The following is a 26,606-nucleotide window of genomic DNA, read 5'->3' as shown; positions in this document are numbered from 1 at the left end:
CAAGACGTATCACGTTCTTAATAACACGAATTAAGTCGCTAACGAGCTTATGTATGTACATACAATGCATGATTCATCGTTGTATTCGTTGCTAAGGTGGCATGTGCGTTAATTAGTCGAGATCGATATCGGATTTGTTCGCGTTTCTATAAATTTGCTGAGTGTAACGTTGCTTGGTGCAATTTAGTTATTTTCTACTGTTACGTAATAAAATATTGCATATATACTATGTATTATAGTTACGTAAAGTTAGACACATACTCAAAGTACATAAAATATGTGAAATATGTAAAAACAATCAATATATGTATATTATACTTGTCTCATAAAATAAAATATAATAAAGTACATATTACAATATAATATAAAACATAAAATATAATGAAGCACATAAAATATGTCAAACATGTAAAAACAATTAATATATGTATAATATATTTTTCTTATAAAATAAAATGTAATAAAATACATGAAAAAGAAATGGTTTATATAATTTATTTCCTTTATGTTTCTATACAACGTGTCTCACAAGTAATGTAGGTCCCTGAAATGGGAGATAGCTGACGTGATTCTGAATAAATTTTCCATTTGCAAAAATGGGGTTTGAAGCTTCGGTTTTGAATTATTAAGGAAAAACGCGGACCAATCAGAGCGCGAGGATTAAGCGCGCTCCGCCATTATGCTTCTCGCGTCTGCGCGCGCATATTAAACCTCTATACTCTTACGCTCAGTGTGGCACATCACATATCTCTTCGATCTTATAGAAAATTGAAATAAATAGATTGGTTGGATATACATATATTTATTTATTATATATTTACAAAATATGAATATATATTTTCATTTATTTACTATTTGTATTAAATGCAAGATATGTATATTTGTCACGTACATGCATTTCATTGAACTTCTCTGTTCATCCATTTTGTAAATGAACAAGTTTGTAAAACAAATAAGTACAAAGACTTAATAAGCTTAATAATCCTTAATAAGCTTAATAATAAAACCTTAAAAATCTTAATAACCTTAATAACCAAAATTTCGTAGTATAAACAAATTTTTGTTAAACGTCTTCATTTTAGAAGCAGCAATTTCTCCGAAAGACGTCTTCAACACGTCTCTGACGAAACTATTCTAAATCTCATTAGTTGTCAGAAATTCTCTAAGGTCTTCAACGCTCGCAGACATCCTTTACCCAAATGTGACTAGAGTAGAAGAGATCGAACAGTCTTTGGGTAATCCTCGTGTCTTCAACTATACGATTAAGAGCTTAAATACGCGAAATGGTCGCAGCAAAAGCGTAAATCTTATCAGCGTCGCTAAAACGCTTACGGAGCACAGTACCGATGCAAATTTATGTGCAAGCTGTTGAGGCGAATGTGTTTCACGAATGCGTAGAATATTCTTTCGTTTTGGATAATGTTTCTTTGGGTTAGTATACGAGGGAGTTCGAATTTTGGGGAGATTTGGGTTTCATTTTGTGTGAATTTTATTTTGCTTGAATTTATGCAGTTTTAAGTTTAAAAAGTTAGGTTTGGTAAATTGTTAAGGTGCAACATTTTTTGAATTCTTTATAGCAATATAATTAGTGTTTTGTATAATATATATATTTATGGCAATATAACAAGAGTCATGTACAATATAACCATCTATGGCAATATAACTAGTGTTTTGTACAATATGCATATTTATGGCAATATAGCAAGAGTCATGTACAATATAACCATCTATGGTAATATATCTACTGGCATGTAGAATATACACATTTATGGCAATATAACAAATGTCATGTATAATATACTCATCTATGGCAATATAACTAGTGTCATGTACAATATACTCTTCCATGGCAATATAACAAGTGTCATGTACAATATGCTCTTCCTTTGCAATATAACAAGTGTCATATACAATATGCTCATCCATGGCAATATAACTAGTGTCATATACAATATGCTCATCCTTTGCAATATAACAAGTGTCATGTACAATATACTCTTCCATGGCAATATAACAAGTGTCATGTACAATATACTCTTCCATGGCAATATAACAAGTGTCATGTACAGTATGCTATTTCATTGCAATATAACAACTGTCATGTATAATATATTCATCTATGGCAATATAAGTACTGTCATATAGAATATGCACATTTATGGCAATATAACTAGTGTCATGTACAATATACTCTTCCATGGCAATATAACAAGTGTCGTATACAATATGTTCTTCCATTGCAATATAATAAGTGTCATATACAATGCACTCATTTATGGCAGTATAACTAATGTCATATAAAATATGCACATTTATGGCAATATAGCAAGAGACATATGTAATATACCCACCTCTGGCAATATAACTATTGTCATATGCAATATACCCATCTCTGGCAATATATTGAGTGTACTTTTTTCAACTAAATATCCATGTTTCCCTAACAGAATATATTTCCCTGGTTCGTAGCATGTTTTCCTGTTACACCGCTGACTTTTTCTCAACATAAATTAGTGTCAGCTCGAATAGATTGAAAGACTCTTATTCTTTCCGTGTAATGTCGTGCAATAAAGCAAGTTTGACGTTTGCTGGAAGGAATGTACCTTTACCCAGTGTCTCAAAGCGTCCATTCGTGTAACCATTCGCACGCTCGATTCTAGGACGATAAATCGTGCACGCAATTCGCGTCACTTCGACTGCAAGGTCGGCAAGTAACTGCACGAGATAGGTACGTAGGTACATGAGCATATGACTTGCTGGTAAATCATCGGAGGACTATCGTATATCTTGTTGTGTTTATCTGAATATTAAGTTTTAACATTCTTATCTATTGTTAATACCTCAAATTTTTAAGTTCTCAAATGATTAGATACGGAAGTTTAGAAATTTTCAAGTTCCCAGAGTTCCAAATTATGAAATTGTTAAATCTCCAAATTTTCAAGTTTTCAAATTGCCAAATTCCTCACATCACAAATGTTGAGATCTCAAATTTCCAAAGTATCAGTTGCTCAAATCCCCAAATTCTCAAATCCCCAATTTCTCAGATCCCCAATTTCTCAAATCTCCAAATTCTCAAATTCCCAATTTCTCAAATCCCAAAATTCTCAAATTCCCAATCTTTCATCGCCCCAATTTCTCAAATTCCCAATTCACTAAATTCCCAAATTCTGAAATCCCAAATCTCTCATGTTTCCAAATTCTCAAATTCCCAATTTCTCAAATCCCAAAATTCTCAAATTCCCCATCTCTCAATGCCCCAATTCCTCAAATCCCCAATTTACTAAATTCCCAAATTCTGAAATCCCCAAACTCTCATGTTTCCAATTTCTCAAATTCCCAATTTCTCAAATCCCAAAATTCTCAAATTCCCCATCTCTCAACGCCCCAATTTCTCAAATCCCCAATTTACTAAATTCCCAAATTCTGAAATCCCCAATCTCTTATGTTTCCAATTTCTCAAAGCCCCAAATTCTGAAATCCCCAATCTCTCAAATCCCCAATTTCTCAAATTCCCAATTTCACAAAATCCTAAATTCTCAAATCCCCAATTTCTCAAATTCCCAAATTCTCAAATCCCCAATCTCTCAACGCCCCAATTTTTCAAAACCCCAATTTCCTAAATTCCCAAATTATCAAATGTTGAAACCCCCAAATTTTCAACTCGCCAAATGTCTCACTCCTCATATCCTCAAATTCTCCAAATTTCCACAATAAAATTCTCAACCAAATTCAATCTCCCTACATACAAACCTCCAAACCATCACACAACCCTCTTACACATTCTTAAATATCAATAAAGTATCAATAATACGTCCATTAAAATCAATATCCACACCTCAACCGCATCCTTCATTTTTTTCATCGGCGCACGCAAATTACGCCCACGATAACTTATCTCCGTTAATAAATGGTGAAACGTTCAGTTACTGCTTTCTGAGATGAAATTGCTCGCGTGTTACGGAAATGAGAAAAGAAAATTTAACCTTTGTTTGCGTAGGAAAAATTGAGGAAATGAGAATGCTTCTTGTTGCGATGCTTTTATTATACGACAACTCGTATCTACTACAACCATTCATCCAGAAATGATCTATGTATCGGGCAATATATCAAATTGTATTAATATTACAATTTCAAGGAAATGAAATTCAATTTTAAGTTTTCATATTTGAAATTTTTCTTTTAAGATCATTTAATTTTTACTTAAATATAATTAATAAAAATATCAAACTAGTTAAATAGCTGGTCTTTGATTTTTTTTATTTTTAATTACTAAATTTTTTATGATAATTTTCCAAGGATTTTCAGTTTTTTAAATATAGAAATTTTTAGGATGATTTTTGCTTTGGTGTCAAGATTTTTAATTACAGAAATTTTTACGGTGATTTTCAAAGGATTTTCAATTTGGATTTCAGCTTTTTAAATGTAGAAATTTTTAAGATGATTTTTGGATGATTTTCGTTTCGGTGTTAAGATTTTTAATTACAGAAATTTTTCAGACGATTTTTAAGTGATTTTGAGCTTCATACTAAGATTTTTAATTGCAGAATTTTTGCAGACGATTTTTAAACAATTTTCAACTCGATCTTCACTTTTTTAATTACAGAGTTTTTTAACATAATTTCTAAATGATTTTCGACAAAATCTTAAGCTACATTAATTTTCCATTGGTCTTCAGATTTTTAAGTACTGAATCTTCTTAAGATAATTTTTAATCGATCTTCATATTTATAATTATAGATTTTAAGATGATTTTCTTGAAAGAGAATTTTCTTAAAGATTGATTTTCATCAAAATAAATAAATACAGTATATAAACATATACTCAATAGTATGTTCTATTCCTTATTTATTTTGTTCATATTTTACTTACATGATTTCCAATTTATAAACAGTGTATTATATATTGAATTTAAAAATGTACATCACACATATAATTTTAGTATTCTTTACATATTCCCTTTTTTTCTATTTTCTTTACCGGAGAATATTTATAATTTAAATAGTACCCCTTTTTACATTTCCCTCAAAAAGCAGTATTTATTATTTAAAAAGCGCAAAAATTTTCATCACACATCCAACGCGTCAAGAATCATACATTTGATTTATCAGTAATCGCATATGCGATGTGCAAATAAATTTAAACGTTCGTCGAATATATGAATTTTTGCGTGAAAAATGATCGAGACAGTAAATTTCGCAAATTTTGTTTCGCGTACACATTTATTCGTAGGTGGATGGTTCGCTTGAAAATTGGGTAGAACCGGAAAATGCAAACAGCACACGGCCTGCATGTCAGTTGCAACAAGAACGCGAGATTTGTCCCCTCTTGTTTCTGTTCATTTTCTATGCTCAACATTTCGACTTGTCATAAAAGGAGACAAGTGGATCGACTGTCATCTCGACGATAACTTATCAAATCGTAAACGGTCGTTGCTCACGTATTTTATAGCGCATTTCTGATAATATTTAATGCGGAACAATAAATGTTGCAAATAGTGTACACATGAAATAATTCTGTGGAGAAAAAATAGGTCGAGTGTGGATTTTTAGTTCAAAAGTGATAAAATTTTAATTTTCAAGTTTAATTTGTTTTTCAAGAAAAAATTGCAATTTTCATCTTTAAAAAATTGCTAGATTTTGGACCTTGAAGTTTAGGAAGTTCGAAGGTTTCGAATTTTTAAGTTAAAAAAAAAATTGAATGTTTGAAAGATTCTGTTTTCAAGATTTTTAATATTTTGAAATGTTACGTTTGGAAGTTTGAGAGATTTTCTATTTTGCACTTCAGAATCTCGGAAGATGTTCAAGTATAAAATTTTAAATAAAATTTGAAATAAGAAATTTAAATAAAATTATAAATTAGAAACTTAAATAAAACTTGTACATTTCCAAATATTCGAAATTAAAATTGAACATCGACCTTAAAATTTAACGTCCACAAAACATCGCCTTCATAATCCACTTCGTCCGCGCATTTCATTATTTTCATATCTCAAAGCAGAGTTTAAACATTTCTACATTTAAGACATTCAATTAATTTCCCTAAGTAAAGAAGAACGCAGTTGATGAAGTTCAGTAATTGTTCCGTTGCAAATATCGTTTTTTCTGCGCCATTCTCGAGCGACTCATAAATTAAAATCGTTGCACAATAACGTCTTTATATTATATTTACAAACCGAGAAAGAACAATAGCTCGTTAAAGAGTTAATCAGAAATTAATCGGAGGCAGTCGATTGCTTATAATGGACGATGATTAATTACGGAAAAAAGGGGGTAATTTCCCGGAGTCAGCTGGCCGCAACATTAATTAGCCAACCAATGTTAATCCGGTGCTTCTAAACTAATTTAATTAAATCCTCTCACCGCATTCCGCACTTCGTGCCTAACAACATGCCTTCATCTGCGTCGAGCTTAACTTCTGCTCTTCTCCATTACGGATTATGCGTGCTACTCGGAACGACGGTTCCATGGACGAAAAATACACACTTTTTTTCATTGTACATACTTTTCATTACTGTTACAAAATTGTTTCACCGGCAGCTCAAGCAATTTAATGTAATACACGCGATATTTTGTGTTATTAAAGTTCGCGTTGAAATTGAGTGTTGCCTTCATTGACGGGCGGCCATTTTGTTTCGCGCGCGAAATGGCAGTTGTGGCGGGAAAGGTGGTTTTATCGGAGAAGGAAATATCGAGATTTTGTCATTGAAATTATATATTTTTTTGTGGGACTTTCAGTTCGTATAATTTTGTAGTTTATACATTTAAAAATTTAGAAAGTAACTAATTTGTAAATTAAAAAATTTGTAAATTGACTGCATTAAAAATAAAATATTTTCAAATACAAAAACTGATCGACCCAAACCTTACATAGCCTCGCGTTATATCAAATTAAATAAACTGCCTTGCACTTTATGTACACATCATAGAATTATAAATTGTGCCAACCAGTTCCCAATAAAATAAAAAATAGCATAAAAATCTGGAATCCACCATAATTCTTCCTTTTCCAATTTCTGAGGTAGTTTCATAACACGGCGTAATACGTGAAGCTTAAGCTTTCGTCAAAATCGATATCCAAAACGAAAGCTCTTATGGATTACGAGACCGCGTACATCGGTGCTGCCATGTTAAAACCGATATCGCACCCTCAATTTTCCTCCGCCTTCATTTTATAAATGGCTTCGCGCGCAGGGAAGAGGTCTAGCAGAAATTAAATATCGACTCTCGGGTTTCGTTCGCGCGAACGTATTATTCTGTCCATCGTTCATCAAGGGAACGACGGTACGAGTGATGGTCGCCTAAATAGTTAAATTAGATAATGGTGGCCCGCCACGTGGAATTGGGTCAATTGATTCCTCCTCCGACGCTCTGTTATCGTCTACCGTGGTTAACTCGCGCTGCTTACCGAATCGATATTAATAATTTTCAACGCGGCCTTTAAAAAGCCCTTGTCGCCGCATTTAACGACAACTGTTTCTTTGCTAAATGCATACCGTTTAAACGCTTGCGAACAACCTGAGCTGCTTCTGATGTTCCGTAACTGTCTACTCACAAACGACCGGCATTCTACACCGGTGCGCGTTTAAGCACATCGTACGAATTGTTTGCAACTTTCTGGCTTTTATCTTGGACCTTTTTATCCGATAATGGCCCTGCCAGCTTCCTGACGACGCTAATTCTCCCAGGGGAAGGACAGCTCTTCGTGGACTTGGGAAATTAGGATTCTTTAAAATAATTCTTGGCTCGTATTTTCCTTTTCCTTGCTGTTATTTATTATTATTGTGCAGTTTTTTGTTGGCAATTTGCGCAGTATAAACGACCCACCGATCTGAACCTTGCTGGAAATTGTACAGGGGATAGTACTCGTTATTTGCGAATATCTTGTTATACATTAATTATACGACAAAAATTGTTATTATAAGATTGGTAGCTTAGGAAATTTTGTACAAGAAAGGTTATATGAATTTTTTTCGTAGATGCAATCATTTTGATGTATTTTTAACTTTTATACGACTGTGACAATTTTTATTGAGATTCGAAAGTGAAGAGGTCTAGTTGAGAATATCTCGTTACCTATTAATTCTACGACAAAAATATATAGTATGAAAATTATACCTTAGGAAATTCTTTACAAAAGAGGTTCTATATATTTTTTTCATACATGTAACCGTTTTTGTGTACGATAGCTTACAAGGTTTCAATCTTCATATGCTTACAATCTTTGTAGACATTCAGAAGTACAAAACATAGTTAGTGATATCTCGTTATCTATCAGCTCTATGACAAAAGTAGTCATTACAAGATTTATAGCTTAGAAAATTCTCTACAAAAAAGGTTTCATATGTTTATTTCATAGATGTAGCCATTTTCATGTATGATAGCTTACAAGTTCAACCTTCATTTAACATCTGTAGGGGTTCAGATACCTTGTTATTTGAGGATATCTCATTATCTATCAATTCTATCATAAAAACTGTCAGTATAAAATTTGTAGCTTATGAAATTCTTTACGAAAAAGAACTTATGAACTTTTTTCGTAAGAGCAACCATTTTTTTTTTTAAATATCGTGCAAGTTTCGTATCTTATTCGAAGCGAGTAAAGATCAGTAAATTATATGCCATCATAAAATAATTATTCCTATGAAAATGATCATCCCTATGAAAAAAACTCATATGACCTATTTTGTGGACAATTGTACAAGCTACAAATTTCGTAATAACCATCTTCATCATAGAACTAACACAAAACGAGATATTCGCCGAAAACTTCGTACCTTTGAGCAGCTATTCCAATTTTCTAGGATGATCTACATATGCTGTCTGAAACGATGAAACAAAGCTTCATACAAATTTATCTCGTTCAGAATTATTCTGTAAATTAGCCACAGTTCTGCTTGATTTCCCTGGATTATTATAGGAAATCCTTAATGGGTTCGAGTCACCACCTAGATCAGCAACACCGAGTCTTAGTTGGCGATATAAGGAAGAAAGACCGTTCGTGTTCCTTCTCGTGGGACTGATCGAACGTGTACCAAGTCGACCCTATATTCACCCTCGAACCACTGTGGTAAATCCACGGTTCCCTTGGGTGAACTTCAGTAAATATCAACGTTAACTTTGGCCAAAGGAGAACACAGGATGGTATAAACTTCGTGAAGTATGAAAGTCTATTTTTAACTTACCAACCAGTTCATGTAAAAGAAAATTAACGCTGAAATTTAAGAATATTACGAAGCATTAATCTCTGAGGGTCAAACTTTTTTTAGGCTTCACTCTTAAATTTAAGTTGAAACTTAAACGCTAAATTTTTAATAAAATTCTAATTAAAAATGTGGAGATTTGTGGTTAAGTTGAACAATTATATGAGTGACAAAATTATAGATAGTTAAAATGTTTTGGAAATAGTTGATAGACGGATACGTCTTTGGGCGACGCACCTGGTGCGTCTTATCTGCTGGGTGCATGTCATAGTAATAATATCTTCAGTATAATATTATGAATAATTTAAACTAAACTCTCGATTCACTTCTCTCTATTATACACACTTCAATTCTTGTGACTTTTATCATGCTTGCAGCCTTAAACTTCATTCACCATTAAAAACAATCATCACATATGAACTATCTAATTACAAATGTTCATCGCACATGATCGATCGTTCAATTTCTCCGTCAACATATCGACGAGAAAAAGAAATCCATCCAACAAATACGCCGGTCGCGAAAAACTTCCATTTCGACATGATAAATGCAAAACGAAACTGACGCATAACCGATTACGTTATTCCTCGTCTCCGTATTCCTGATAACTCCTACGGCCGATTCGTTTTCCCATAATCCCCCGTCCTCTTTTTCCCTGCATTTTTGTGCAGGTTTCGGATTGATCCCGTGCCATGTGTGTCCATCGTATGTGCTCATAAACCATAGAACGAGGGATCCATCGGTCCGTGACGAGTTACGTCCCTCGCAACCGCGATGTTTCCTGCGGATAGAACCAGCTACCGGAAACCGGTGCCTCGACGGGACAGAAGGGGGCGTAAGCCCTAGCCGATAGATCGATTCCAGACGCGATTCGACCGGATGTCGCGTAACTGGGGTCCCTCGAATTCCATTCGATCTTCAGCGGATTCGATAACGAAGCAATTGGCCCGGTGAATCGCGCGCGATGGATTCGACCAACCGTTGCGCCGCCATTTTGATGCTGGAGCTTCGTTCTTTTTGTATTGTGCAGCTAGCTTTCGTCACTTGGTATAACTTCAAACTTAATTTATATTATATTTTTATTCCGTGAGAAATTAACTGGGAAGGAAATTATATTTTGGATTGGGTTATTAGTTAAACTGAATTCCAGACGTGAAATACTGTCCATTGACTGCTTCTAAAAGCTAAAGAGCAACATCTAAGGGTTGGATTTTGACATTGAAGGACATGGTGTGAACAGGTTGCAAGCATAGTTTAATACGACTCAACCATTACCTCACACTTCGATAATGACCCAGTCTTTCAGAGACCAAAATCTGCTACAAACGTGGTGACATAATTCGTGTTAGACTAATAACAAACTCGTCAAAATGTTAGAGGTGTTTGCCCTGACAGTCTGAGGATCGTGAACACAAAATGGCGTAATACGGTTACATAATATTTAACGATACTGTACACATCATTTACATCTAATATAACATGTAAAATAATACAAGACAGATATAATAGCTGGAAGAAATTTAAAAGAATTTAATACTGAAACCAACCACACTGACCGTAGTAATATTTTTTGCATTACACCCTTGCGAAATGTCATATTTTCCTGAGAAAAAAATTGTGTATATTGATGAGTATACAATTTTGATTTAATTATTTTTTAATTTAAGAAAGTAAAATAATACAAGACAGATATAATAGTTGGAACAAGTTTAAAAGAATTTAGCACTGAAACCAACCACTATGACTTTATATATTTTTTATATTACGCCCTTGCGAAATGTCATATTTTCTTGAGATAAAAAATTATACATATTGATGAGTATACAATTTTAATTTAATTATTTTTTAATTTAAAAAAGCAAAATCATTTAAGACAGATATAATAGTTGGAACAAATTCAAAAGAATTTAGCACTGAAATCAACCACAATGACTTTATACAGGGTGTTCGGCTACTGGTGGGCATAATTTCAGGGGGTGGTAGCTGGGGTGATTCTGAACAACTTTTTCCTTTACCAAAATGCTGGTTAAAGCTTAGTTTTTGAATTATTAATGAAAAACACTGACCAATCAGAGCGCGAGAATAGCGCGCGCTCAGATGCGAGAGCGACGGATGCAAGCGTGACGGTTGACCCTGGTCGTGAACAAACAAATCATCGCGCGACATCGGTAACGTAGTTACCACCGTCGATAATACGTCAGCCGGTAAGTAGTTACAAAATTTACTAAGTATACATTTATTAACGGAACTAAGTGTATCGATCAAACGAAAATGAAAATGAATATCAAGAGCAGCTTTTTTTAAATTATTGAAAATAAAAAATGGCTTTTTGTTTAACGATATAAAATAAAAAAATACTCGGACGCTTACCTCAGAAATGAATGTACGATGCGAGAATCCTTCATTAATTCTTAAATACATCGTCGTATGACAAGACACCCGTTTACTCGCTAAAATCCACAAGAGCATATCGATACCCGCTCTATGGGATTGTCAAGTAAAAAGGGTGACTGTCATTGTTTTCCGCGATAAAGATATTTATGGATGAGGAATCCGCACTAAGCAAACACACAATCACACACGCACCACGATTGTCCCGTCCGCAGTGTCTATGTGTCACACACACCGCGATTGTCCCGTCCGCAGTGTCCACAAAGTTCACGCCACGCCAATTTATTTTTTTAAAAAGTAAATTAAATTTAAAATACACACGCACTACACCGATTGATTTTTTAGAAAAACACATGAAATTTTAGAGCACCATAACAAACACACGCACCACGATTGTCCCGTCCGCAATGTCTATGTGTCACACACACCGCGATTGTCCCGTCCGCAGTGTCCACAAAGTTCACGCCACGCCAATTTATTTTTTTAAAAAGTAAATTAAATTTAAAATACACACGCACTACACCGATTGATTTTTTAGAAAAACACATGAAATTTTAGAGCACCATAACAAACACACGCACCACGATTGTCCCGTCCGCAGTGTCTATGTGTCACACACACCGCGATTGTCCCGTCCGCAGTGTCCACAAAGTTCGCACCATACCAATTTATTTTTTCAAAAACTAAATGAAATGTTCAACCCCCATAAACATACACACACGCACCACGATTGTCCCGGCCGCAGTGTCCACAGAAAACATAATTCACAAAAAACGTATTTACAACAAATGTTCAAAATGTCCACCATTCTCTTCTAAGCATAATTGCACTCTTAGAAGTAGATTTTGTCGCACTTTTTCAAAGTCCGTCATAACGTTTTTCACTATTCCCGCGGAAAAATCGATTCGCTGTCTTAATTCTTCTATTGAATTTACGGGGGTTGAATATGTAATAGTTTTCATGTGTCCCCAGAAATGAAAATCCATTGGGTTTAAATCTGGGGACCGTGCAGGCCATGGTATAGGTGCTCCTCTTCCTATCCATCTGTTCTGGAAGTATGTTGCTAAATGTTCACGCACACTAATTGTAGAGTGCGGAGGTGCGCCGTCTTGCAGGTACCACATATTATTTCTTATTTCCAACGGTGCATCTTCTAGTAGTGCAGGCAATCTATTTTTTAAAAAGTCCAGGTATCCTTCACCTGTTAATCTGTTGGGCAGAACAATGGGACCAATCAGGTCGTTACCCAAAATGCCTGCCCAAATATTTAATGAAAATTGCCGTTGTGTATTAATGGCTAACGTCGCGTGCGGATTCTCCTCATTCCAGACATGGCTATTATGGAAATTAAATATTCCATGTCTGTTAAAGCTCGCCTCATCCGTAAATAATATTCGTGAAAGGAAGGATTCATCAGTCCGTATTTTCTCTTCCATCCACGAACAAAAGTTTCTTCTTCTTTCGTAGTCACCCTCTTCTAATGCCTGCACTCGTTGGTAGTGGTATGGGTGCAGCTCATTATCCTTTAAAATTTGCCATACGGTGCTGTTACTGACACCCTCTTCGGCTGCAATCCGTCGTGTACTTGTTGTCGGTTCATCGACAATACGGCGCATTACTCTTTCTTCCAAATCGAGATTTTGCTGTACTCGTCCTCCGCTTCGTGTGGGTGTTGTCATGCCAGTCGTTCGTAATCTTTGGTGAACTCGTAAAAATGTTTTCCGATCTGGCAGACGTTTGGTGGGGAAGCGCTCTGCATAAATTTGGCGGGCGCGAACGGTGTTTCTTTTCGCTTCCCCATAGCACAAATGAATTTCTGCTAATTCTTCATTTGTGAATTCCATTTTCTGCTTCCTTTTTCCTTCTTCTTTCTTCTTTCTTCTTTCTTCTTTCTTCTTTCTTCCTTCTTCTTTCTTCTTTCTTCTTTCTTCTTTCTTCTTTCCCTTCCTGTACTAACACACTCACAGACTACACACAAAATCACAAGCACACAAAAAAATCACAAGTACACAAAAAAAAAAAAAGAAATTCAATCACACGCAGTCCAAAAAATTAAAAAAAAAATTACTTTTCACGCGTACGCGATCGCGTAACACGAGAAATGAAAAAAAAAAGGTAAATAAAATATAATAAATAAAAAATGAAGAATAAAGAATAAAATAAAATGAGCAAAATATATTTAATTATATTGACTGTTTCCTTTGATCGTCGACAATCAACTGACGATTTCTACAGAATTCTAAAAGCAAAACACAGTAACCAACTGACAATCGTTGATCTTTCAATGTCGTTGAAATCGTAGCTTTAACACGTGTTCGCATAATGATGGAATCGCCGGGTGACCGAACGTAAACAATAACATATCGGTAGGGCAATCCGAATGCAAGAGTAAAACTATTTGACTTTTTCATTATATTTGTATGTAACTTTCATTAATATATTTGTAACATTTTCCTGATTAAAATGATACTAAACACGATGTAATTCTGAACATATTAATTTTTATTATTGAGAACCTTACTTGAATAAGTTATTGTAAATATGACTCAAATTACGTCGCGTTTGGTCTTATTTTAATCAGAAAAATGTAAAAAATTTACTAGTTAAAGGTTCATAACGAAAACATCAAAACTAAAAATGTTTTGTACTTGCATTGGTATTGTCTTGCCGCTATGTGCCCCCCCCCCCCCCCCCCCCGCTGATCATGTTACACTTCTCGACGACCGAGCTGTTTCGCTCTTCTTCTGTTGATCTCCGTCGATTCTGAGACTTTGTTGTAAAACGTTCGGTTGAAATACGCATCCATGGATATTCGTTAAAAATAATTCGTAATGCAAAGATAAATTTTTCGAATAAAAAAAAATTAAAGTAAATTTAATATTGCCGGCAATACGTGTTGTGCGATCGCGATAATACATCTTGTAATAACTGCCTTTTTCATTCAATCACTCATCACGCATAATGTGTAGTGTGTACATGGCGAGGAACTTTCGTAAACGAATTGAGGTGGAAAGAAAGTGGACATTTTTAACATTTCAATGCTACGGACCTGACAATCGTGGTGCGTGTGTGTATGTTTATGGGGGTTGAACATTTCATTTACTTTTTAAAAAAATAAATTGGCGTGGCGTGAACTTTGTGGACACTGCGGACGGGACAATCGCGGTGTGTGTGACACATAGACACTGCGGACGGGACAATCGTGGTGCGTGTGTGATTGTGTGTTTGCTTAGTGCGGATTCCTCATCCATAAATATCTTTATCGCGGAAAACAATGACAGTCACCCTTTTTACTTGACAATCCCATAGAGCGGGTATCGATATGCTCTTGTGGATTTTAGCGAGTAAACGGGTGTCTTGTCATACGACGATGTATTTAAGAATTAATGAAGGATTCTCGCATCGTACATTCATTTCTGAGGTAAGCGTCCGAGTATTTTTTTATTTTATATCGTTAAACAAAAAGCCATTTTTTATTTTCAATAATTTAAAAAAAGCTGCTCTTGATATTCATTTTCATTTTCGTTTGATCGATACACTTAGTTCCGTTAATAAATGTATACTTAGTAAATTTTGTAACTACTTACCGGCTGACGTATTATCGACGGTGGTAACTACGTTACCGATGTCGCGCGATGATTTGTTTGTTCACGACCAGGGTCAACCGTCACGCTTGCATCCGTCGCTCTCGCATCTGAGCGCGCGCTATTCTCGCGCTCTGATTGGTCAGTGTTTTTCATTAATAATTCAAAAACTAAGCTTTAACCAGCATTTTGGTAAAGGAAAAAGTTGTTCAGAATCACCCCAGCTACCACCCCCTGAAATTATGCCCACCAGTAGCCGAACACCCTGTATATTTTTTATATTACACCCTTGCGAAGTGTCATATTTTCTTGAGATAAAAAATTGTACATATCGATGAGTATACAATTTTAATTTAATTACTTTTTAATTTAAGAAACTATGCGTTTAATGACAGTAATTTTAGCGTTAAATCCATCCATTATCCCGATAATGACCCAGTCTCTCAGTTCTCGAGGACCCAAATAACGGTGACATAATTCGCGTTAGACTAATCAAACTCGTCAAAACGTTGGACGGATTTGGTCGGGGAAATCTGTAGATAGCGTGAACGCAAAATGGCGTAAGATTACGGTCATATCGGCTTGCGAAATGGGATTCTCGCTCAAGGTGACGAAAGAGCGTAGGTAAAGTGGGTCAACACTCGTGTCATTGCGCTCAGTCGGTAACCTCGTGTGGGTGTAAATGGGGCCAACGCGATACGTTACCTTAAAATTAGCGGAATCGTGTAATCCGACGAGGGAAATTTCCCTTTCCCGTAATTCTGGGATAGCGTACAGTTTCAATGGCATAATAGTCCCCTGCATTGAATATTAGTTTGACGCGTCCTATCAAATTTTCACGCCACTTGAATTACAGTTCAAAAGGTCACAGTCGACAAGGATCATGTTCTGGCTTTGTGTGACTTCAATCTCTGGTTTGCAAATGGCCGGTCGGGTTGGTCAGATCAGACGTTCCGAGGTTTCGTGCAGTTTCGAGAGGATATCTGAAGAATACATAAAGGAGTACTTTCATTTGCCAGCTCTTTTTGAGAACCAGAATAATTCAATTTTTGAAGACTCAATTTTTATGGAGTGTATTGAAAATTTGAAAGCAGAAATTTTTTAATGCAACATGAAATTACATTTTATGTAATAAAACATTTATTACAATTTATGTAATAAAATTGATTTTTGAGACTAAATAAAAATTTTTTAATTTTGATATATGATTTTGTAAGACACTGAAACTTGAAAATTTAGAACATATGCTGTAATGAAAATTTATAAAAATTGTACATGGGTACTTTTCATACAGTAGTTGATCAAATTAAATTTGTTTATAATTCCGTGTATTTCAACAATTTCTAAAAAATCATTGAGAGCTAAACTTGCATTTTTAACGAATGACTAAATAATTGCCTTAAATTACCTATTTGATTTATCACAGTATATTTGCAATTTCTATTCAACAGAGGACTAAAGTAACGACTACAATTTCTCGGCGGAAATAAAAAATCCGTTCGGTAAATAAATGACGAGCGATGTAATTCTAAATTAAAAGTTCCATCTTGCCGACAGAACATTTCACGACTGTTCCGTTTTAACGTTCTCGCATCGTTTCTTTTTTCTCGCCATTACGATGTCGTACAATCCACCTGTCTTCAACGTGCTTACGATTTCGTTCACAGAACCGACGGTGTTCAGAGAGGAAAACGTTCGTCGGAAAATTGGAAGGCGCGCCGGCCATTTCATGTTTCTCAATCCCATCGTTCCACGTTTCTCAGTGCTTTCAGAATATTGCTTTCGCCCCTGTTTTTTTCTTCTCTCGCCTCGAAATCGTTGCCGCGTTACGCAACGGTATTTCCCCGTTAAAAGTTCAAAATCATCCGTTAAAGCAAAAAGTTTAAATTATTTCCGAGGATTCGATAAGAGAAACCGGTAATTCGAGGGAGAAAAGGGTTCGTGCTGAAACGGGAAATTATACAGTTGGTGCGTTTTGTTTTAACGAGGGATGTAGCTCGAGGCGAGGATCAGCGAGATCTGAAAAAAAATTCCTCGGAAACCGTGTTTATTTTTTAAGCGGGATATGCTTTCGCACTCGATTTCAATTTCAAACGCTATTAATGTGAATTATTTGAATGCTTTTTTTCTTCAAATTTATTGTTCACACTAATGACATGATAGACAACTTTTAAACTTTTAGATAGACAAAGATAAACCACTTTTTTGTGAGAAATTTGTGAATAACACACAATGTTTGAAACACAATTTTCGTTCAAACTTTGTATAATTACTGAGAACACTAAGTACAGGATTTTTGCAAAATTATATCGCGCAACACTGTGAAATAAAAGAAAAAATTATGTTTAAAGAAGTTGTGTTCAGTTTTGAGAGCCGCAGAGCGAAGAGGGCATTATAGCGTAATGAGTTAGAGCAAGGTTTAGTAATACGAAGTTCGCGAGTTCGAGACTGGTTAAAATTTTTTTGTTTTCCATTTTTTGTCTTCTCTCATTTAATCCAATTACGAAGCAAGTGTTTTTGAGCTCTTATAAAAATAGTTAAATGAAAGACATTTTATGTTCTCTTAAATTTTCTGGTGAATAGAAGGAAAGTTTAATGAAAAGATTTTTGGAGACTTTGTTTAGAATTTATTTAGAATGAATGTCATTTATGTTATATAAATGTAGGTATTAAATATTAGTGTTTTATTACTATTGTGTTGTTAATGATGTTAATATTGTATTAATATTACATTGTTAATTATATATTGTACATTGTTATGATATATTATTAATATTAAAATAATTTTAATATCTTATTAATATTGTATTATTAATTAAATTAATGCTGTATTAATATTACATTGTTAATTATATATTGCACATTGTCATAATATATTATTAATATTAAAATAATCTTAATATTACATTAATACTACATTATTAATAACATATTAAGTATTGCAGTAAAATGTTATTAATATTTAAATAATGTTAATATTACAGTAATACTATATTTTTTATACACATTAAAATTGTCATAAAATATTATTATTGTTAAAATAATTTTAATAATATTAATATTAATAACTTCCCTAGATCCATATTCCCAACATCCCAATTTCCCTAGATCGATATTTCCCTAGACCACAATTACCCTAAATTGCAACTTCCCTAAATTCCAATTTTCCTAAATTCCAATTTCTCTAGATCCATTTTCCCAACATCCCAATTTCCCTAAATCGAAATTTCTGTAGACCTCAATTTCCCTAGATCCCAATTTCCCCAAATCCCAATTTTCCGAGAACCCAATTCCCTAGACCCATATTACCAACATCCCAATTTCCCTAGATCGATATTTCCCTAAACCACAATTACCCTAAATTGCAATTTCCCTAAATTCCATTTTCCCAACATCCCAATTTCCCTGGATCGAAATTTCACTAGATCTCAATTTCCCTAGATCCCAATTTCCCCAAATCCCAATTTTCCTAGAACCTAATTCCCCTAGATCCCAGTTTCCCTAGATCCCGAAAGCCACAAAAGCGACCAAGGTATATTAATATTAATATTATTTCATAAAAATACAATTTTAGTACTACTACAAAAATATACCAGTAATATTAGTACTAATGACTTCTTCTATAAAAAAAAGTCGACATCGTAATTATCGATTTTCCGGTTCGAACACAGATATCGTAACATACTACACCTATTTTTCCCTGCTTTCTCCCTTCCCTAAAATAAATTAGTATTTCTGATACCGTATTAGTTTTTTCATTGAATCGACTAGTTTTAATTAAACTTTTGAACATTCCACGAAGTAAGCACACACCGGAAGCAATTTCACGTGGTAATTGGAAAATAAAAGCATGATTTAACTCGTGTTTTAAAATTTTACTATTTCTGTATTATACTTTGGAAGCATTTATAAATTTATAATAAACAAAGCTTGTATGTTGAAATTATTAGTAATTAATTTTATGGGTGTTTTGAATATTGTCTTTGAAAAAAGTAAGAAGCACTTTTACCAGAAAAATTAATTTATTATTTGTAGTAAATAAAGTACAAATTTATTGTGAGAAATTGTTGAAGTTGAACTAGTTGAAGTTCCATGTAAAAAAATTATTATTGTAGAAAATTAGTATTTATAGAAAAATTAATTACTTTTTAAATAATTTGTTTTCAAATTAATTTTATTTTTACAAGTATTTTAAAGCTGGGGAGATTCGAGTTCCCCACAACCCTCTTTTGCATCCATCACTGATCATTTTCCACCGCAGTATTTAAACACATGTTATAAAATATCAAAATTATTTATTTTTGCTAAATTGGTATTAATAAATCAGTGTAAGACAATAATGTAATAAATTAATATACATTGTGAATGGCTCTGTGCAATTTAAAATGGATGTAATAGACACGGGGTACATTACTATTAATTTCCTGTGAAAATCGTTTAAAACTTGACTGACGTACTTGCTTCGTTGAAAAAGACCTGTCAATATTTTTCGAGATTCAGTTAGTCAAAAAATTGCATCAAAGAGTAAAAATTTGCCTGAAAGCTTAATTGTAAAACACGTTACTTAAATAAAATCTCATAAATTGATTCCTTACATTAATATAATATTAACAGATGAAATTCTGTTCGCAGTAATTTAATTTATTTAATTCTCTCTAATGGACATTGTTAATAAATTCTTATCGCATAAATTTTTTTATGCGATCGCAAACTATAAATAACTGTTAGAAGAACATTTTTGCACGTATATATAGATTGCCTGAAACGTTTTACATGAATAAATATTGAGGCACGGTATTAAAAAATTCAACAGTTCGTGGGATATTTCAGATCTTTTATATGAAATATGTATTTTATTTTGGAATTCGAAATATTTCGCGAATTGTTCATATTTTTAACTGTGCGGAAGCGTGGATATTTATAGAATATTCCGGAAATCGATTTATCGTTTCTACTGAACGATTTTACCAATTTCAAGTATGAAGAATTTGAATAATCCCTTTCTTAATCATTCTTTTGGTAAAATGTATTCTTTAGTCAACTGTAGGAGTTGGGTAGTTGCATGCATTTCATATTTGAAATTCAGATACTTTTTTTTGTTATAAACTTTTTTAATTTTCAGATTCTCAAATTTTATTTTTAAGTTTCATAATAGTGAAATGTTCGAATTTTCAAGTTTTCAAAGGCTTTGGCCGGATAAGGGCTTTTTTCTTTTGTAATAATTTAAATAATTTTTTTTGTAATAATACAACAGACTCTTTATCTTTGACCGATGCAATCCCAGCGTCTTTCATCTCCTGTCGTTATTCCCTGTTCAAATCCTACCGTCAATTAAACCAGTAAACGTAGTCGAAATTATACCGTGTTTGGTCTCATTCTAATCGGAAAAATGTCAAGAATTAATTGGTAAAAGTTTAACAACGAAAAAGTCAAAAATAAAAAAGTTTTATATTTGCATTGGTATAGTCTCACGGATATACTGGAACCGCGGATCAGATTACATTTCTCGGCGCGCGAGCTTCACGGTGTCGCGAGGGGTCTTCCCCTCACTAGTCATTTTTTCACGCGTATCGCGGGGGCCGCGGATCGCGAATTAGGCACCGTAACCGCTAGGTGGCCAGCCGCGAATCGTTCTTCTCACAATTATAATGGGCTCCCGTGCCTATAATAAACAACCGCGAGAAAGAGACGACGGCATGATTCCGATTCACGTATACGGTCTTTACCTATACGTAGAAAGCGGAAGCATGCTCACATTTTATGTTAGGGGATAGCAAGTTGGTTTCATACACGCGCCCCTAAGTGTCCCATTTTGGGGAATCTCTATTGATGATTCCATTTATGGAAAGCATTCTGCTGCTGACCACCGATACACAACATGTCCTGCGCCCTGCTTAACACTGCTCACCATGGTGACATCCCGATGGAAGCTTCCGTCCCAGACCCAATAGGTACACAAACCCCTGATTGTCCCACACTGAATGTCCCAAACCCTGGAATGCCCTGACCCCTGAACACACCCCATACCCCAAAAATGCCACACACCACTAGGTATTCAAGACCTAGTGGAATGCCCCATACCCCCAAATGCTCCACACATCACTAGTTGTCCAAGAACTAGTGGAGTGCCCCATACCCCCAAAACACCACACACTAATTGTCCAAAATTACTGGAGCTTCCCAGGACTCCTGAATGCCCCACATCCCTAAATGCCCCACACCACAAATTCACAAAATATTATTACATGTATTAAATACTATTCTACATGTATACTATTAATTGCAGATGTTTTGTATCCTGTGAATATAGAAATGTTTAACAGTTATTTAAAAACACTTTGAATTTATATTAATATTATTACAAAAGAAAAAAAGATGAAAAACATAACGTGGAAAAAAAACCAAGTCGAGCGGGCTCGAACCTGCGACAAAAAAGTATGTTCATTCTTTCTAAATTTCTAAATATTTATACAAATCATGCTTGTTATTAATCCACTATACAATTCTTACCCTTGTTATTAATCCGTAGCTGTCCGACAAAAATTCTGCGTCCGCAGCAAAAAGTGCAATATTCCGAGAGTAATTCTATGAAGTACGCGTTCTATATAGATTTCATTTTCCCTCCATTTACAACTTTCTTCATTACGCAACGTTGCATTCGTCATAGATTTCAAGTTCTCCGTGCTTGTTAACGCGGTGGATCTTCCGCCTCTTTCGAGGCTAGTTATACGTTTCCTTCGGGAACGACTACTCGAGAGTTATGCATCCATTATCGCAGAACTCGGCAGGCACGCAATTTCGTGTTCGTACTTTCCATTTTCTCGTTTGCGGCAAACCCGGTAAACAACGCGATTTGATCGTTTGCGAGAAAAACCGTCGAACCGCTGTGAAAAGCGTCCTCTCGGAGGCGCCCGCCACAAAAGCGACCGAGGAATCTCGCGATTCGAGTTAAATTTCCCGACTCTTTTTACTCAAGTTATTTCGTATTTTCTTCCTGAATCCGCTGTCGCGTTAAAGGCGATCCAAATTTCCCTAGATCCCAGTCTCTCTAGATTTCCATTTTCCTAGATCCGAATTTCCTTAGATTCATATTTCTCTAAATCCTAATTTCCCTAGACCTCAATTTTCCCAGATTACAATTTCCTTAGAATCCAATTTTCCAAATTCTATTTCCCTAGATCCATACTTCCCTCGTTCCATATTTCCCTAGATCGGAATTTCCGTAGATCCCTATTTCCCAATACCCAAATTTCCTTAGTTCCAAATTTCTCTAGACCCCAATTACCCCAGATCCCAATTTCCCTAGATCCCAATTTCCCCAGATCCAAGTTTCCTTAGATCCCAATCTTCTAAACCCCATTTCCCTAGTTCCATATTCTCTTAGATCGGAATTTTCCTAGATCTCTATTTCCCAATATCCAAATTTCTCTAGACCTCAATTACCCCAGATCCCAATTTCCCAAATCCTATTTCCCTAGTTCCATATTCCCTTAGATCGGAATTTCCCTAGATCCCTATTTCCCAATATCCAAATTTCCCTAGTTCCAAATTTCTCTAGACCTCAATCACCCCAGATCCCAATTTCCCAAATCCTATTTCCCTAGTTCCATATTTCCCTAGATTCATATTCCCTAACATCCAAGTTTCCCTAGATCCAAATTTCTCTAGAACCCAATTCCCTTAGACACCAATTTCCCCGGATCCCAATTTCCCAAATCCTATTTCCCTAGTTCCATATTTCCCTAGATTCATATTCCCTAACATCCAAATTTCCCTAGATCCAAATTTCTCTAGAACCCAATTCCCTTAGACACCAATTTCCCCGGATCCCAATTTCCCAAATCCTATTTTCCTAGTTCCATATTCCCTTAGATCGGAATTTCCCTAGATCCCTATTTCCCAATATCCAAATTTTCCTAGTTCCAAATTTCTCTAGACCTCAATTACCCCAGATTCCAATTTCCCAAATCCTATTTCTCTAGTGCCATATTTCCCTAGATTCATATTCCCTAACATCCAAGTTTCCCTAAATCCAAATTTCTCTAGGACCCAATTCCCTTAGATACCAATTTGCCCGGATCCCAATTTCCTCCAGATATCAATTTCCCCTAGATACCAATTTTCCCGAATCCCGAAAGTCACAAAAGCGACCAAGGAATCTCGCGATTCGAGTTAAATTCCCCGACTGTTTTTGTTCAAGTTATTTCGCATTTTCTTCCTAGATCTGCCGTCGCGTTAACGAGACAAACTGCTCCGTGGCGACCAACCTACAATTTCCTCGGACTGATACAGCTCGTAATTTTTGAGGACGCTGCATGAATTTATATTAGCCGGCTTTTCTTCACGACAAAAGGACGCCGTGTAAATGCACGACTCGCGATTTATTAACCCTCTGGGAGGCCCTCTGTTTCACTATTTTGAATCGCTTTCTCCTGTTTGTACGATAACGTTCGAAATTACGATTAATTGTTCGAAGATACGATTGATTTAATTTCGCGTATCGATGGATAGCCGATGGGTCATTCAAATCGATCACTTTTGGACGTCACCATCTGCGATTTTGCTCTAATCAAAATATGTTGTAGTCCATGTGAAATTAAGGGGAGTTTAAGTCATCATTTTGCCGGTTTCGAATTTCTTAAGGAACAAGCCTTTTGCAAAATTTTGCAATTTCACTAATTTTTGCGAAAATAGGCTTCACTTATGAATTTTTTTCTCAGAAACTACTGAACCGATTTAGCTAAATTTTTTTTGTTTCATTCATGAAGAATTGGATTATTTTTAAATATTTTTTTTTTTTAATTCCGTCAATTTGTTATAAAATGTCGGAATATTTAAACAAATTCATTTTGTGCGTTTTTTTCAATGAGAAGCGTAAGGAGTTCAAAATTAAAATAAATATAGTCATATTCTTTGAAGCTTTCTCTTTAAAATGAGTCCTTCTGAATAATGGAGAATGATGGATGAAAACTAACGTCACTACATGCTGGAAAAACTTATGAATAATTATTACGAAATCAGTTAATCAATGTACATTCGTGCAAATAAAAATAGTTATCTAACAACTTATATCAAAAATGTCACTAGAAATGTTAATTCTTCATGGATAGTGTCTAATTGATTTATGTCTAATTTCTCAGTTTATGGCCTCCAGAAATAGTTAATACAATTAAGGTAATTACTTAATGTACCAGGAGTTTGCGACTTTAAAACGGTATCTGCTTTTCTGTTACAGCTCGTCGATTGAACGAATACATCCGCCATTACGAACCTCTTTCGTATCCCACCGAAGAGGTCCACCGAGGTCACCTGAGGGCCAAAAGGTCGGTTACCCGCGACAATTCCGTGACTCTCAAGTTCCGTTCGCACGGAAGGGATTTTCATATTCGACTGAAACGTGATTTGGCCACATTTAGCAATAACCTAATTATCGATGGCCCTTCCGGGCAGACGGAGGACCTCGACACGTCGCATATCTATCAGGGCCACTTAGTTGGTAAGTATTTCTGTATTACATCTCAAATATCGGCGTTTTTTATTTAATATAAATTCCTAAATTCATAGATTTTTGGTTTATTAAATTTTCATATTCTCAATTTTTTTAATTTATGGATTCTCAAGTTTTTAAGTTTTGAAATTGCAAGATTTGCAATTTTTTAAATTGTTAAAATAAATTAAATGAAAATTAAAATTCTTAAATTCAAGAATTGAATTTAGTAATTTACAGATTTTTAGTTTACTAAGTTTACAAATTTTTAATATTTTAAATTGTAGATTCTCAAGTTTCCCAGTTTTCAATTTGCAAGATTTGCATTTTTTTTTAAATTGTGAAACTAATTTAAATTGAAATTAAAATTGTCTAATTTCTGAATTTGTAGATTTTGAAATTGTCAAACTCTCAGATTTACAAATTCCCTAAATTCTCTAAATCCCTTAAATTCCCTAAATTCTCTAAATTCCCTAAATTCCCTAAATCCCTTAAATTCCCTAAATCCCTTAAATTCTCTAAATTCTCTAAATTCTCTAAATTCCCTAAATTCCCTTAATTCTCTAAATTCCCTAAATTCCCCAAATTACCCAAATTCTCTCATTTTCAAATTTCCAATTTTTCAAATTCCCCAATTTTGAAAATCTAGTAAAAAGAGGTAAACTCACTCGAAAAAAATCTGTGAAATTTGTAAGAATGAAATATATCCTCAATTTCCTTTCCAAGAAAATTGAATTTGAACTTTCCCTTCGAATATTCCCAACAAATTTCATTAATCATATAAAAGTAGTCTTCGTTTGAGAATTATAAAAATATCAATGTCGTTAAGGTATTCGTTTAAGACTACGAACAACCTAATAGGATCAAAAGTTGAGAGCTTAGAGGAAGAATAAAGCCGAGATTTACAAGATGAAAAGTTTCGAACGCTCCTAGAAGCATTTATATTGAATTTGCTCAAAAGAGGGTTACAGTTTATAGATCCACTCCACAGTCTCTACAAAATGACATCAAATATTACTCTCCTTATATTATTCTGCTACGGTAATACTTTCTGTGGGGTATAATTAATAACTTTCACATTACCGAATTTGCATTTTCCCAAAATTTTAAGCTTTCAAATTACCATATTTCAATTTCCAAAATCTGAAACTTTCAAATTACCAATTTTACGATCTTCCAAAATTTCAAGCTTTCGAATTACCATATTTCAGTTTCCAAAATCTGAAACTTTCAAATTACCAATTTTACGATTTTCTAAAATTTCAAGCTTTCGAATTACCATATTTCAATTTCCAAAATCTGAAACTTTCAAATTACCAATTTTACGATCTTCCAAAATTTCAAGCTTTCAAATTACCATATTTCAGTTTCCAAAATCTGAAACTTTCAAATTACCAATTTTACGATTTTCCAAAATTTCAAGCTTTCGAATTGCCAAATTTACAATTTTCCAAAATTCCAAACTTCTCTAACTTCTAAGTTTTCAATTTTTCTATGAAAGCCTTCTCAAATTTTTAAATTCGTTAATTTCAAAATTTGTAGATTCTCAAATTTCATAATTTCAAATCGTTAAATTTCCTATCTTTTACATTCTTGACTTTTCAAACCCAAAACTAAAAAGTAACCGAAACTTCCATCTGGCTAATACTCTCAAAGTACTTAATTTCATATCGATTAAAAATTTTACACAATTTAATAATATTTGTGCCACATTATTCAACAGCCAGTAATTTTACAACAACTAATTGAATTATTGTTGCGTCAATATTTTCAGCACAAATTGCTTTATTCGTTAGAAATATTTTTATCGCAAATTGCTTTATTCGTTACGAACATTTTTACTACAAATTGTTTCATTGGCAGTTAACAATGAATCAACCAATTTGCAGTTTAGTATTGGCTACCACCGAATATCCAATTTCCGGTTATTTATATTTCAACCTGA

The 26,606-nt window shown here is 34.3% G+C and overlaps 1 protein-coding gene across 3 annotated transcripts in view; it reads left to right on the top strand.

The window, feature by feature from the left end:
- kuz (zinc-dependent metalloprotease kuz) overlaps positions 1–26,606 on the top strand; it is a 200,275-nt gene that overhangs the window by 139,778 nt on the left and 33,891 nt on the right. For all 3 annotated transcript variants that reach the window (XM_076539284.1, XM_076539283.1, XM_076539282.1), the window contains exon 2: positions 24,410–24,670. In XM_076539284.1, the coding sequence (XP_076395399.1) occupies positions 24,410–24,670 (261 nt within the window). The remainder of the gene's footprint in view (positions 1–24,409; positions 24,671–26,606) is intronic.

This window comes from Megachile rotundata, chromosome 13 (assembly GCF_050947335.1).
Source record: "Megachile rotundata isolate GNS110a chromosome 13, iyMegRotu1, whole genome shotgun sequence".
In the NCBI taxonomy this organism is placed as follows: domain Eukaryota; kingdom Metazoa; phylum Arthropoda; class Insecta; order Hymenoptera; family Megachilidae; genus Megachile; species Megachile rotundata.
Note: the sequence above shows the minus strand (reverse complement) of the source record. Positions and strands in the feature narration are given on the sequence as shown.